Source organism: Rhododendron vialii, chromosome 8a (genome assembly GCF_030253575.1).
Source record: "Rhododendron vialii isolate Sample 1 chromosome 8a, ASM3025357v1".
NCBI classification, from domain to species: Eukaryota; Viridiplantae; Streptophyta; class Magnoliopsida; order Ericales; family Ericaceae; genus Rhododendron; species Rhododendron vialii.
The window spans coordinates 26330930-26345839 of record NC_080564.1 but is presented as its reverse complement, the minus strand read 5'-3'; the positions used below and the strand labels follow the sequence as shown (position 1 = coordinate 26345839).

The 14910-nt window shown below is 40.3% G+C and overlaps 1 protein-coding gene across 4 annotated transcripts; it reads right to left on the bottom strand.

The window, feature by feature from the left end:
• Positions 1–1993: 1993 nt before the first annotated feature.
• LOC131336478 (uncharacterized) lies at positions 1994–14323 on the bottom strand. 4 transcript variants are annotated; one of them, XR_009202843.1, is made up of 16 exons: positions 11300–14323; positions 11062–11190; positions 10754–10945; positions 10578–10636; positions 10161–10443; positions 9809–9938; positions 9540–9725; positions 7719–7814; positions 5466–5662; positions 5173–5388; positions 4752–5027; positions 4475–4622; positions 4244–4377; positions 3528–3614; positions 2590–2791; positions 1994–2343 (listed from the first exon to the last, which is right to left on the bottom strand). XR_009202843.1 is itself a non-coding variant. In XM_058372338.1 (15 exons), the coding sequence occupies exons 1-15, from the start codon at positions 13991–13993 to the stop codon at positions 2705–2707; spliced, it is 4914 nt and encodes a 1637-aa protein (XP_058228321.1). In that variant the 5' UTR covers positions 13994–14323; the 3' UTR covers positions 1994–2704. The 4 variants fall into 4 exon arrangements, 2 of the variants coding, with proteins under 2 accessions (XP_058228321.1, XP_058228322.1); XR_009202844.1 differs by having other exon boundaries at positions 10578–10627; XM_058372338.1 differs by having other exon boundaries at positions 1994–2791.
• Between the last annotated feature and the right edge of the window lie 587 nt (positions 14324–14910).

The following is a 14910-nucleotide window of genomic DNA, read 5'->3' as shown; positions in this document are numbered from 1 at the left end:
CCAATAACGGTGAATAATAAGTTGATCATGCCTGCCGAAAAAGGCATCTTTTACAAAATATAAAAATAAGGCTACCATCGAAACTAGAGGGGAATTAGAAGGAAGAAGAGATGTGAGTTCATTTTAGAGACCAATATTATCCGTTCGTAATTTTTAAAAGTCGCTTTCAAAAAAAGAACTAACCTCTAGAGATTTATGAAAGACGGATAAAGACCAAGTGTGGTGACGTCGTCGCTTGTAAATAATGTCACGGTATCAACATTTAGTGAACTTTTTGCTCAAACTGAGCTTTAGAAAGCATAACCAATAATATTAGTTTGCCTAGAATTTTCACCTAGAAAGTATAAGTAATGTTATGAATTCAAACTTAGTACAAGTGGGGGCCAATATTAAAAACACTTGGGGTCCGCACACATTTTGGATTAGGGTAATTTTTGCAACAGTGCGACTCAAATCTGACATTATACACGACGTAGTGGTCACTTTCTTTGGGGGTGGGTGTGCATGCAAGAACATCAAAGTAATACTATACACTTGGATACGGAAGTCCGGAGGCCGACAAATGTTACTTGAAAGTAAAGGTGGCAAATTGAACTCAAACCCATCAATTGAAAAATAAACCCAATCTAATCTATTTATAAGTTGGGTTAGAATAGTTGGGTTAGAATGAGTCTCAACGCATCTATTAATGAATCTCAATTCGGTATCAATTGGATCAACTTAAATGACCCAAAAAGTCATGAACATAACTCATTAACAAAAAATAGTGACGACTCGATCTCCTCTGCCTCTCTTGAGTCTTGTCTGTACAAGCCCCCACCAGAGTATCTAATGGTCAATCCCTACCAGCCCCCATTCTCTCTATTTTGAGGTACTAACACTGAATCAAATTCTCCCTCTCTCTCTCTCTCTCTCTTAGGGGGTGTTTCTATTAACAAAAATTACAAAAAACTTAACACATTTTACCATCTCGTTTTCACTAGTAAAAAAGTTTCAGCATTTTACCATCTCATTTCTACTAAGAAATACATTGTCAACAAAAACTTTTTTTACTACAATAACTATACTCACAAATCCATCAATAACTTGACATTTCTCAACAACTTATTCACTACCAGAAACCCCTAACAAACTTTTTTTGCTACAATAACTCTACTCACAAACCCATCAACTTATTCACCGCCGGAAACAACTTTACATTTTTCTACGACTTATTCACTGCCAGAAACCCCTAACAACTATTCAATCACGAATAAAAATCGATAAATTTTTCACTACCGAAAACACTCTCAAATACAACAATTTGCCACGGGAAAAATGACACGCGCGGACTTTTTCATGTTTATGGCATTAGAGCAAGTAGATCAAAGTAGGCAAAATGCATTTTTAGGCATTTTAGAGTGTCAAAACACACAAACACCCCTGCAGCAACTTAGGTACAAGTCCAAGTAAAATAAATTTAGCTACAATGCTTAGGCATAAATACCGAAGAACTATTCACTAGGTTTTGATTATTTTATTCTTTTTGTGGTCCTTTTGCACTTTCTTTCTCTTCTCTAATTGGTTACTCTTATTTCCTCTACTTCACCACATAATGAACTAATAATATTATATTCAAGGATCAATAAAATAAAGAGTATTGGTGTAGTGTTGAAAAAAATATGAGTAGATAAAATGAAAAATGTGTACTATTCACCATTTTTTTAACCTAATGACTGATAAACTTGCTCTTACAATACCAGACTTCACATGAGCACATTGCATAATACAATGTGGCCTTCCAACCGTTGGATCATATTGTGTCCACCAATCCAACGTCCGAACCACATCGTATGACCTACACAAACCATTTTCATTTTGCAATGGACCGCTCTCATACAACTGTGTGCTGAATTATATGCAAGCGCTTGATACGCTAAGGGGCTTTCGCAAACAAAAGGTTACAAGCATCGCAAAATGGTGAAATTAAAACAGCCAAATAAAAGGGAAAGAATAAAGAGCCAAAAATTCATTTCTTCCATTAGCATTACCTTGGCATACCAGGAGTCCTAACAACAAAACCTACTCATAAGAGAGAGAGAGAGAGAGAGAGAGAGAGAGAGAGAAGCAATACAAGAAGTTCCAGTACGGCGAACAAAGGGGCCATGACGCAATCTATACAAACCCTCTTTACATTGCAAAAACAAACTACCAGACTTCTAAAAATAGCTAGTATTGCTTGTGTACACCTACTGCATACTCCCAGTAGAGAAAAGTCGGCATCAGATGCTCCGGTGCTTTGCTTTTATGGCTAAGTTATCTGGTGGTTACCGCTCTTCAACCAAACCACCTTATTTGAAATATCTGAGAAATGGCAAGAAAATTCCATGGACGGACACTGATATAGTATTTGGAGGTAAACAGCACCCAAAACAAAAATATTCTACATTTTTGGCTCTTCAATCACCCGGGTTCTTCATTCTCAAACAAAACTTTTTTTCAACATTTTCTCCCTCTGAAAACACCAGTTGCTCCTGCTAAACCTCTATGATAAAACTCCAGGTTTATATGTATCACCATGTTCAGTTAATTTCAAAACTGTATACCGACCTTACTTGCAGAACGGTATGGCGCAGGCAGCAAGTCATCCGTTGAGTGATAAAGAATGCTGAGACTATGCTCAAAGCTCGAAATGCACCCAAAAATGTGATGAATACACATAATTCTAGTTTACAGCTTCAAATAAGAGAACCTGAGGTTGCAGATGTCCTCTCTCACACATGGAAAGAACATCATCCCAGCCACCAATTACCTGGATATAAAATGTGTCAAACTAAAATAGAAAATTGTCCTTAATCTACAATGCACGGATACTTCTAGCGACCTCACATATCTGCGCCCAACACTGACACAACCCGCCAAGGACATTTCTGACACGCTCAAACATGTGTCTGATTTTTTATTCTATGTTTTCAGACTAGGCTATACTAGGACACATTACGGCACGCCAGGAACACTTTATGGACCCACCAATAAGAGGCCATGATGCCATTTCTAAAGTTGGGCTAGAAACAAAATTATCATGGACGCTTATTTCATGAAGACATTGACCATACTAGGCTATACTAGGACAGGTTAGGGCATGCTGGGAACACTTTATGGACCCATTAGGCCATGATGCCATTTATAAAGTTGGGTTAGAATCAAAATTATCATGGATGCTTATTCATGAATACTTAATTAGAGACTGTTGATTACTATCTTCTTAGGTTTGATATCCTCTGTATGTATTTTGTCGGAATTTGACAGAAATAATTAGATCGTTATATGAATCCATGAGATATACCTACATATTCATCATGTTCCCAACATGTCCATATCCTAACTTACATAAAATAAAGTGTCCGCATGACCATATTACACGGTGCCCGTGTCCTGTGTCTGTGTGTGCGCTTCTCAGTGTATGAATCAGTAAACGGATGTTTGTACCAGGATGAAAAAAATGAACGTATACAATGCAATAACTAGCCGGTGAAGTGAAATTGTACCTTTACAGTTTTGTCATCATACATCACCCACTGCTCATTCTCGTGACTGTAAGCAAAGCAATGATAATGTTGCCCATAATAGCAAACCTAAGAGTACCAATAAAAGTACGAAGACAGTTAGACAGAGGTGTAACCAGTATCAGACACCACTCAGTAAATTATTTAAAGATTAACAATCCAGCTAATATCTGGACAAAACAAGAAGGCATAATATATTCCAGTTGCACCGATCCTTTCCTCCCAAATGCACCACGTGACGCTAGGCAGCGCAGCTCTCAAAACCATGCAACCACACCCTATCCCCTCAAGTGTTTCCATAAACCTAACTTGAAAAAACCCAATTTACATTGAAGGACAAACACAATTTCCCAAAATACCCGAGCATTTACCCACAGAATCAGCGCAGAAGGTGGTAGGTGCTATTTCTATTGCTTTTTACACAAGCAGAACCAGTACAGAAGCATCTCTCCTTTATCAACTAATTTCTCCATCACCAAAACACATCCGTGTTTTTACGTTCTTAGTTTGAATAGGAAACTCTAGAGGGATACGCTATGAACATGTCCTACCTATGTTGACTTGGGAAACTTCCCCTTTCTGTTAAGGAATTATAAACCCCACATCTTTCTTTTTCTTAAATTCAATCACGGAAAAAACTTGAATATCAGGTACAAATTGGAAACTCGTGTATTAAGTTTCATTGTAGAAATGCATACCACTGAGACCAAGCAATGTCTATTCTTTGGATCAAGTCCACGATAAAGGACGCCAATATCAATTTCCGTGGCTAGAGATGCCAATGTTGCTGATATGTCCTCAGCACTCTCACACGTATTCTGCCAGCCCAGGACTGCAAGATAGGGACCATAAGTACTTGTAGAACTTTTACAACATGCACTACTTTATATTAACAGAGTGACAAATCTCTCTAAAAACTTCGCAGCCACCTGTTGCAAAAACATGTGGCGGAGACGAAAGAATATGATGGATATAGTTAAGCTTCCCACAGCCACCAGCCTCTGGGTCACAAGCTAGCTGGTGATTCATCTCTACAAGGTTTAGAAGCTCATCGAATGAGTTTTCTGCACACATTACCTGAAGAATACATAAAGAACATTTAAATCAATTGACATGAATGCATCCCAAGACAAAACTTAATGTTCTAAATCACTTCACCAAAGCAAAATGAGAAATCGCATAAAAGAGCCCTTCAATAAGACATGCCTTCATTGTTCGGAGGGCACTAGCATTAATGTTGTGAAAGAAAGAAGTGTACTTCAGGTGTCTGGACTCCAAACCACAGTTGTAACAATTCATCCTTTCAAAAACATCCATTCCAAAAAGAGAGTGTGCAATACAAGCAGTGTTTGCACAATCCCAAGAGCCTTTGCAATTGCTTTCTACTGACTCAGTATCAGAAACCTCCAAACCGGAGGTAAATGAACGATGGAGGCAATCAAATATTACTCCCAACACTTCAGAAGCATCATTCATCTGAGCCTGCAAGTTGAAGCCATGTTGTTAGAACTTTCCATAGCAATAAACTGCATCGCAATGCACGATTTATATGCACATGAATATAGTATGAAACTTTGCAGCATTAGTCACGACCAAAAAGAGGTACAAGGTAAAAAAGTTGTGTTACCTCCTGAAAGAAATTACTATCTGGGTACAAATTGCTCAGAGCAATCCTCAGAGAAGTAGGGGCCACTGGTTCTCTTCGCATGTCTGTAAATGCCATGCTCAGGGCAGCAAAAATATCATAAAGTGCACAGGTAACACAAGGATCTCCAACATGGACATGATCTGATGTTGATCTCCTCAAGAATTCATCTCGAAACCGTCTTAAGTGCCACAACGACTGAAATTTGACACCCAAATATCAATCTTAGTCCAGAGAAGACATGTGTGAGAAAAAAATTATTTTCCAAAACCAACCTGTATGATAACATTTAGAAAACAATTGTATTCACCAACTTCATTCTTCAGGCCAGTGCCATATCCATCAGCTCCGTTCAAGATTTCAGTTGTGATTTCATTAACTAAAACATCTGGGCCATCCACTTCAGAATATGTCCTTTGTGATGTCCTTGAACTTGAGATCAAGGGCACCCTTTGCTGTGCCTGAAATGTGTCTGTGCAACAAGACAACGGAAGACTACTGTTAGTAACTTAAGGAACAAAGGGCAGCTACAGCAGAGATAAATCAATGTACACCCAGATTATTTGCTCGTGCTCTTTCCTACCACGGAGAGAAAGACAAATCTTTGTAAACCAAACTACAGCCACATGTTTACTAATGTATGTGTCCTGAAATAAGTCAATTAGATAGATAGCCCAACTGCAAGAGTTTCTAGAGCATCCAGTTTCATATCATGGATATCTCTACCTCAATGGGGGCATATCCAGATGTAGCAACATTGTCTTTTATTTATCAATCAGACAGGAAACAACCCCATTGGAAAGAGGATTTAAGAAATTTTGCATAAGACACCATAGTAGCATGCATATCACAGGGCATTTGCCATTCACCCCACCCTTGCGGGCTCTAGGCATGCTCAGTAAAGTCAATACATATTGGCCAACTTTTCTCTTGCTCAGCCTTAAACACATAGCTAGTGGTTTCACAGTTCAATCAACTACCATGAGTCATCCATCTGTCATCAAATTCATTTTTTACCACACAAGATTGTTTACACCCGTCTGTCTGCTAAGTGTCCCAATTCACTGAAACAATGCTTTGCTCCAATAAACATGAGTTGTCTGATCCTAAGCATGGATTTTTCAGCTCGAGAGCTCCAAAAAAATCCTTTGAATAGTCACATCCCTCCTCACATGTGGATCAGTTTGTGCAACTTGCATCAAAGTGACTAAATTACTTGGCATGCACGCATATAGCCATACTGAGAAACTAACTCAAGGATGATTAATTGGTGGTGGTATGCTGACTGGAGATCTCAAAGTGGGAAGCAGCATGTGGAAACAAATTTCAATAACAGTGTTTTGAATATTACAAAGCATATTATGGTAAAGGAAAAATCCAGAGGAAAAACCTTAATGGACAACTCCACAAAAATAAAGCAGTTACTAGACCAAAGCAACTAAGAGATAAAGTGCCCCATCTAAAGCCAATAATAATCAAGAACACCCACTTTGACGTTTAAGAAACCCTTTGCTAAGCCCTAAAACACTACCCGGGAAACTGCCTGCAGTAGGAAAGAAAGGGTGGGACAATGGCTTTCCCGTTGACCAAAACAGAATATCCTGTCCCTAGTATGCTCAAAGCAATTAATTGTTGTTCAATGCAGAACTATTCCATTATCACGCAGGCAAAAACTTTGATAGCAAACCGCATAATCCATAGGTTTAAGTTTCCACAGTGTCATCCTTCCCTTTCAGATGGGAAAGTGGATTAGGAATTTTATAAACATAAACAAGACATTAGTGCAAAAGCTTGCACAAATAAAAGCAACTTATCAGCTTGAAAACTTCAATATAGCCAAGAAAGCAGCAGAATTGATGATTGCAAAGCAAGTAGAACAAAATCAAAGATATGGATGAACCCAGATATCTAACTAGAGTGGTAAACTTAAAAAGATATGGGTGAACCCAGATATCTAACTAGAATGGTAAACTTAAAAAAGGTTCCTAAAAGTCAATTTCAATAAGCTGTGAGTTCCGAAGCCTCTCCCCACAAATATGATCTCTGACACATTCGACGGATGATGGACCGAATCTAAGAGACAATCACTAGTAGTTTCTTCACCTCTTTCTTCTTCACAAATGATGGAGGTAAATATGGTAGGTGACTGCACAGTCGCCTAAAAAATCAACCTCTGTTGACAGGAGTTCCCTATTTGCGATTACAAAAGAAGCAAATAAATGTGGCCCCAGGGCACAGTCACCTAAAAAATGAACCTCTGTTGACAGGAGTTCCCTATTTGCGATTACAAAAGAAGCAAATAAACGTGGCCCCAGAAATATGCAGAACAAAATTAGAGGCTCCAGCCTCCCGATACCATCCATAACAAGTTGGAAACAAGATAGTAGTAATAGGTGCCCACGCATTAAAATACCAAGGAAACAGATGGGGGTTTATTGGAGATCTACAGGTTTCCGCCACATCTGACTACAGAAAATCTACAAAATCATACTACACTGACGTAGACATTAATAGATGGCAGTATTTACCAAGGCTTTGGCGTACAGCTTTTTTGAGTTCAGCTTGGAACCTTTCCTCATCATCCTCTTCTGCATGTAGTTGCCTTAAAGTCTTTGTTCCATTGCCTACCACATAAGAACAAAATAATTAAGAAAAGTAAGCCTTGATAGGTTCCATACTCCAAAAAGATTAATTGAGGCACATCATGTGATTATGTGAACATATTAGGTCAAACTAAACTTCCGTTCTGATTCACTCAAAGGGATAGGAAACGATTGATATAAGCAAAATCATCAGTGGTCCTTCCAAACAAGAATTACAAATTGACCACGCGCACCTGGCTATGTGAATTATAAGACTCTTAACTCTCTAAGAATGGAACTAGTGGAGTTATCATCAATCTCTCCACATTGACCACGCGCACCTGATGTTATATACAATTTTCTTTTCATCCTTGATACCAAAAACTAAAGATTGGTAGAGCAATAAATGTTTGACTCATCTGCTGCTGTTGTTTTTTTCTTTTTATTTGGAGAACCCTTCTGCCGTTTATTTGACACTAATTTAAAGGGTAAGCACTTCTGAGAGTGCGCCCTGAACTCTTCTAGCAACCATAGAACCAAATCTAAACAACAAGTGTTTGACTCGTCTGCTGCTTATTTGATGCTGATGAACAGGGTAAGTGTAATATCCCGACATGTATTTTTCCAGTATTTTTAGATGTCATATTTGATATATTAATTCTTACTATACGGACAAAGAGTACACGTGCATGTGTGCATGTGAGGAATGATTTCATATGTTGAATTCTTAAGGTAAATATAGACTTTGATAATAAAACAAAATGGTAAAGTGGACACGTGTATATGTGTTGATTAGTCATCTTTATAGAGCATGTTTCAAGTTCCAGTAAGAGAAGTCATGTGCTTGCACACCTGGTCTTTGATTTTATATAGATCAGTCAAGTTTAAACGAGAAACAAAACAAAATAAATACAAAGGGCTTTAGAGAGAGGGAGCCGTGAAGCAGTGGGGAAGATTATACTGGTTCATGTTCATATGAATAAAGTGATGGGTCTATATCAGATGGGAAATTCGAAGGTGTGGTGTTTGGCTATAGCATGAACACTCTCTACGGTCACAGTCTTAAAATTAAGGTACCCAGGCCAGGAAGTATATAATACGCTCTAAATCTCCGGAGTATTTTCCTTTGGTCCTGTTTCGCATTCCTTTTGAATAAGCTGTGCAATTCATTGAACTCTTTGAATTCTTTGCTGGAGTCGTGTAATGTGATGGGTGCCGTGGAACTGTTTAGTATGTGACTGAGTGAATTTGCCTACCGTGCTAATAGCCCGAGAAGCCAAAGAGTAGGCTAGGTGAGGCCGGTCACTGGTCATATACTGAGGAGGACCTGATATAAGGTCGTATTATGTGGATTGTTGTTTGACTCCTATAATTGGTTGGTCTCGTTTATTGTTGAGCATATCTATTCTTGTCGTATTGTATACTTCCTGGGGGTTTATGTTGCAGGTGGGTTGGGGATGCGAGGGCGGCAGCTCGAGATGGGCGTTTCGAGTTTAGTCCACCTAGTTGTTTTATTCATTTTAACCTCGGTTGTAAATATAATTCTTTTGGAATAAGATGATTTAAGTGGTACTTGAGGATCCAGGTCGTTACATTAAGCACTCCTTGAGAGTGCACCCTGAACTCTGTTAGACAACCATAGATCAAAATCTACATAGAAGGTCACATATGAGCAACACCAACTGCCGCCGACAAGCTTTAAATTGATTAAGGAGAACCATAAAAAAACAAGATTGGTTCTCCCGCCAAAATCAAAGTAAAACTTACAGCTGTCACCATGCAGACCGTCCTTCACTCTAACTTGTCCATTGTCAATATTCTCCTTCTCAGAAGACACAAACTGAGAGTTAGTGTTGACTAACTTGGCAGAACTCTTCTGACGTCTACTTTTCCTTCCTGTCCGCCGCTCGCCAGACAAAACACCATCCTCTGGAATTGTTCCATTAACTAAACCTGCACCAAGAAAAGGAATGATAAAGAACCCCATAAAATATTTTTCCCATCCAACTCTGAAGCCTTCCAATACAATTGCGAACCTTGGTTAACTTTCAGATCATGGAAAGTGACGGTACTACCAGTCCTTTGTGCAGCTCTATCAGAAGTGACTGCAGCCACAGGTACACCTTCTAAACCATTTGGAAATCCATTTTGCTGGGCCAAGGGTTCCTAGAAAATTGCAAGTACAGAGAGTTCTCCATGATATCTAAAAGGTATCTAAATGGAATTATCATTACCATAAATTAAGCTGCAGGCGTTTACCTTAAGATACTAACCACTAAACAGGCTAGTTTATTCAATCAAATTATGCAGAGAAAACATATAACAAATAGGGAAGATTAGCTTGTACACGATTCCAACTAGAGAGGACCTTAACAGAAGAATGTTCACCTGCTTACAGTACTCTAATTGCTTGTGTACATCTTCATCATCATCGCTGTGCTTCTCAGGAATTGTTCTTGGAGTTCTCTTATGCTGTTCCGCAAGGTGCTTCTGTTTAGCTTCCTCTTCAATTCGTCTCTGATACTCCAGAGTTTCTTCAAGCTTTCTTTCCTCAGCTTCGAGCTCAATCCTACGTCTCAATTCCTCTTCCTCTTGTTGTAAGGCATCACCGTATACAGATACAACATTTTCAGAATCTGGATGATCTCCATCAGATAGAACTGGAGAGGAGCTGCAGCATACAGACATTTAAGGGACATTACATATGAACAACACCAATTGTCCACATTATAGTTTATCAAACGCCAAAAGGATGCCTTGGAAAAACAGAATGTTATGATCATTATGGGAGTACAAAAGACGTACACTTGTTCTGCAGTTTCATGGAGAAGCATAAGCTCATCAGCACCAATAGCCTGCAAAAACTAAAAAATTATTAGCCCTAAAGCCTGCATTTCTGTATCAACCCATGGAAGCAAAACCAAACACCAGCAAAGGAAGATGAAGACGAAGAAACAAATAGCCCGACAGCAAAGTCTAACCTTTGAATCCTTTGTTTTTTTGTGCTCCTTGTTCTTCTTCTTCTCCTTCGTCTTCTCATGCGCATGTTTCGAATTATCACTTCCTCCCCCATTGCCCTTTCTAGAGTCAAGTGCAAGTTCTGCTAAAAATGCTTCTCTTACAGCATCAGATTTCTCAGTAGCATCTTTTTCAGCCAGATCCTCCAAGCGTGCCTGGAAAGGAGAGATTTACACAGAAACACAAAGTCAAGTCTGTAACGTATTTATCATGAAATAATGAGCAATTAAACTGCCACAAATATACAAAGGAATACAAGTTTAATACGGACCCGCACAAATGACTTCACAAGAGGTAATAGTACTGATCGATAATCATGGGCAGATATGTGTTCAAGCTTAATTTCCAATTGCTGCATTCCACTAAGATTTCGCATCATTCTCGCATCAAGTTTGCTGAGCTGCAGGGCAGAAAAAGTGAGATGGTGCAGTAAGGAGGCCTCACATAGTTTTTAACTTTCTTTTGTAACTATAGGGCGAAAAAAACCTCTTGCACTAATCATAACCAACCTCTGTGGCCAACTGCTCTTTTTGCCTCTGGATGGCAACTTCAATACAAGAGTCCACTTGATGCAGATAGTCCTTCGTTCTCCAATCATCATCTTCACCAGATTCCAAGTCACAAAGATGAGACGTCGCACTGCTATAAGTTTCCTCAAACCCAAACTGATTGACATTCAGATTTTCTGCTTCTTTCAGAATATTTGATAGGGCATCCAATTCAAACCTACTGCTAATAAACATAACATCACTGTCATTTTCAATAAGCTCCTCTCGCCGTTTTCTTAAAACAGACTGGTAACTACGACGGACAAATTCTGTTCCATGCTCCCTTTTCTTTCCTTCTTCAAGACAAAGATCCTCCACTGCTTGGACGGCTTCCTCATAACTCAAATGCTCACATTTTCTCTCATGCATGGTCTGTAGGTGGTAAAATTCCTTCTCAAGTGTTTGGAGAATATCCATCCCCTGCTGTGCTTTCTCTTCTCTCGTCCGCATCCACAATGCCAATTGTTCTCCGTTCGTGGGGCCAGTGAACATCCATGACAACAAAGCATCAGCATCGAATAGAACCCGATTTCCATATCCCGTACTAGAGGAGGTTGGTCCAGCTGCATCATCCGCGGTGGCATCAGGTTCAGTTAGTGAAATAAGCTTGCCAGGCAAGAAATGCTCATCAAAAAGGAGATACAATGCATCTTCACTTAGAACTATCTTCTCAGTGATTTCAGCCCCCTGAGCGCCAGTGTTTGAATCATCAATAACACTGCTCTTCTCAGAATATCTACCAATGCCACAAGAATGAGATAACTCCTGCAGATATTTCAGGACTTTCTTTAGCTCAGAAGCTCCCAGAAAGCAGATGCACATGGGTGTTTGATCAACACTGTAGTTGAGAAGCTGCGAACCACAAGCAAGACCCTGTAGCTCATCAACAGTATATTGTATAACCTTATGGACATGACTTGCAGCAAGGTATTTATGACTAATGAGCACCTGGAATATAGCATGAATTTTCTCAAGAAGCTTTGCACGCTCAGTGTCATCCGACAATGGCCAGCTTTCAGGCAGGAAATACGACTTATCACCCTGATTCCTATCAAAATCATGCCATCTAACGTCACAAACTTTGTCATAGCTTTTGCAATCCACAGTATCCCCATTACAATCATCCCCAAATTTCACCCTTTCAGAGGGCAAATTCCATGCATCTTCTGAACAAAAATCATCAGCCATGCAGTCTTTGAACTCTTCCATATTGCTTCTTGGGTAAGATTCACTGAGAAGCTCAGAGCCTTGGGATTTCAATTGGGTTTCCAGCATTTTAACAGCAGCATTGACATCTAGTGGTTTCCAAGAACAGTTAAGAAGCATCTCAATCCATTCATTCTCGACATTTTGGGGCAAAATAGACTGCATTTTGGGCAAGAGATTCCCCATGTGCTCCTGCAAAACATGCTGCATGTGGGATTCAGAGTCAGAAAACCTCTCGCTGCAGCGGCAGCACATCCAGAACTTCCAAGTCCTATTTGCTTCTGCAAATGATATAGCCTCAGCTAGGACATCATTTGCTGACGTATCCTTCAGCGAACTAAAATGGGCCTTAAGTTCTGAAATCAAAATCCTCAGCAAGTCTTTCTTCCTATCCAAACTCGTTGAATTCCAATATGACTTTACCCAGTCCCTTTTCTCCGCGGAAGATGCATTCTTCCTCGTACTTCCAGACTTCCGCCTCTCGCCTCTCTGACCAGACCCAGACGAGGAGTCTACATTGCTGCTATCATCGTTCGGTGCTTGTGGCGACTCTGACTTTTGCTGCAGCAGCCTCGCAGCAGCCACCCGTACTTCAATCTCCTTCCTTCTCTCTTCAGGAGTCTTAGTCGCCTTCTTGATCTCATTCGGTCGCCTTGTTTGTGGCACCAATCTTAATTCCATCGGATCCTCTGAAACCCTCCTAATAGGAATCAACCTAAACTTCTCCTCCCCGTTCCCAAGATTCTTCATCCAAGACGAAATCGACGCTATGTTCGATTTTTGAATTAGGGATCGAAGCTCGCTCTGCACATGCCCAATCCTCGCATCCGCGGTCGATATCTTCTGCTGGCTCTCATCCTGCAAACTCTCCTTAGCCGGATCAACCGGATTCTCAATTGCCAATGCCCTTTCACACTCCTGCACTACCTCCTCGTACTCTTTCCCCTCATTCGCGGCCTCATACAACAAATTTGCGTAAAAATGGGAGAACTCAACGGAGGTGGGGGATAAGGCGACTGCTTTCCTAGCAGACTCGACGGCATTCTTCAAATGCCGCTGCTTCGCGTTCAGGTCATCGATAATCGAGGCGACCTTGACGCAGACAGTCCCCTGGACACGATGAATCAAGGCCGAGTGGGCTGAGGTCTCGTGTTTGGCGCACATGTCCCTCATGAGCCTTAGGGCTTTGGTGTGGTTCCCGCGGCGGAGCGCCGTTAGGGCTCGCTCGCATTCGAGCTTGATTCCGGAGTAAGACGAAGCGTCCGGCTCGACGAGCGCTTCCATCTTACTCTCGATTAACGAGTAATTATTGTTGTTCGGATTTAGGTTTTGCTCGGTGGTGTTGTTATCCAGTGAGCTCGGGACGGCGCCATCGGATGAGGAGGGAGGCGCACCCGACGGCGTCGTTTTGGAACGAGTAGTTGTGAGGTTTCGCTTCTTGTTCCCCATCAACGCATCTGCTGTTGTTCTACGGTAATACGATTGACATGCGTGTTGTTTAGAGAGAGAGAGAGAGAGAGAGAGAGAGAGAGAGAGACTTACTTTTGAATGGACAGATGAGGGGAAGTTTTATTGTAGTGAGAGAAAGTTGAGTGTTTCGAATCGCGAGGATAGAGAAGGAATCGACGGCGGCGGCGCGGTGGTGGCGGATTCGATCGCCGGTGTGATATACGTACGAGTGTATGTATACAGAGAAGAGAGAGAGTTGGGCTTTCTGGCTTCTCTGTCTCTCTCTCTATATATATATATCGATACGACACACCTAACCACGGATGGGGTTGGGAGCCGAGGTTTGGGATAGTACTTATTCGGTGTTTATTTATTTTAATGTTAAATTGTTTTTCTAGGTGGGACTTGGAAATCTGGTAGGAGTATCGATTTTCTTAATTCAAATGAAAATGAAACTCAAAATTAGTTTTTTTGAAAGGCATGAAACTCAAAAATTTTATCAACAATGATACGTAGGCTCTTACCGATAACTCTCCGATTACTCATCTCTCATATATATTTCAGCTCCACACATTTAATTATAGAATGAACCTCACAGATATGTAAGAGAGAGTAATCGGAGAGCGACTGTTAGGCGTGTCCATAGCATTATACGTAGACTCTTACCAATCGCTCCCGGATTACTCATCTCTCACATATGTTCTAGCTCCACACATTTAATTATGGAATGAGCCCCACAAATATGTAAGAGAGAGTGATCGGGGAGTGACTCTTAGGTATGTCCGTAGCATTATTGAATTTTATATACTAGTATGAAAATTATGTTAACACCGTCTTTCATCTTATTTGTACTTCTTCGAGTAAAAGTAGTATCAAATAAAATAATTGTATAACCTCATTTGTGAGTGTATATATAT

What these genes read in the sequence shown, in the direction of transcription:
- LOC131336478 (XM_058372338.1), bottom strand. Translation starts at nt 13,993, where the DNA reads ATGGGGAACAAGAAGCGAAACCTCACAACTACTCGTTCCAAAACGACG. An exon ending in GTGCCCTCCGAACAATGAAG is followed by an intron (nt 4,623 to 4,751) that starts GCATGTCTTATT and finishes TGTATTCTTCAG; the next exon opens with GTAATGTGTGCAGAAAACTC. An exon ending in ATGATGACAAAACTGTAAAG is followed by an intron (nt 2,792 to 3,527) that starts GTACAATTTCAC and finishes TTTTATATCCAG; the next exon opens with GTAATTGGTGGCTGGGATGA.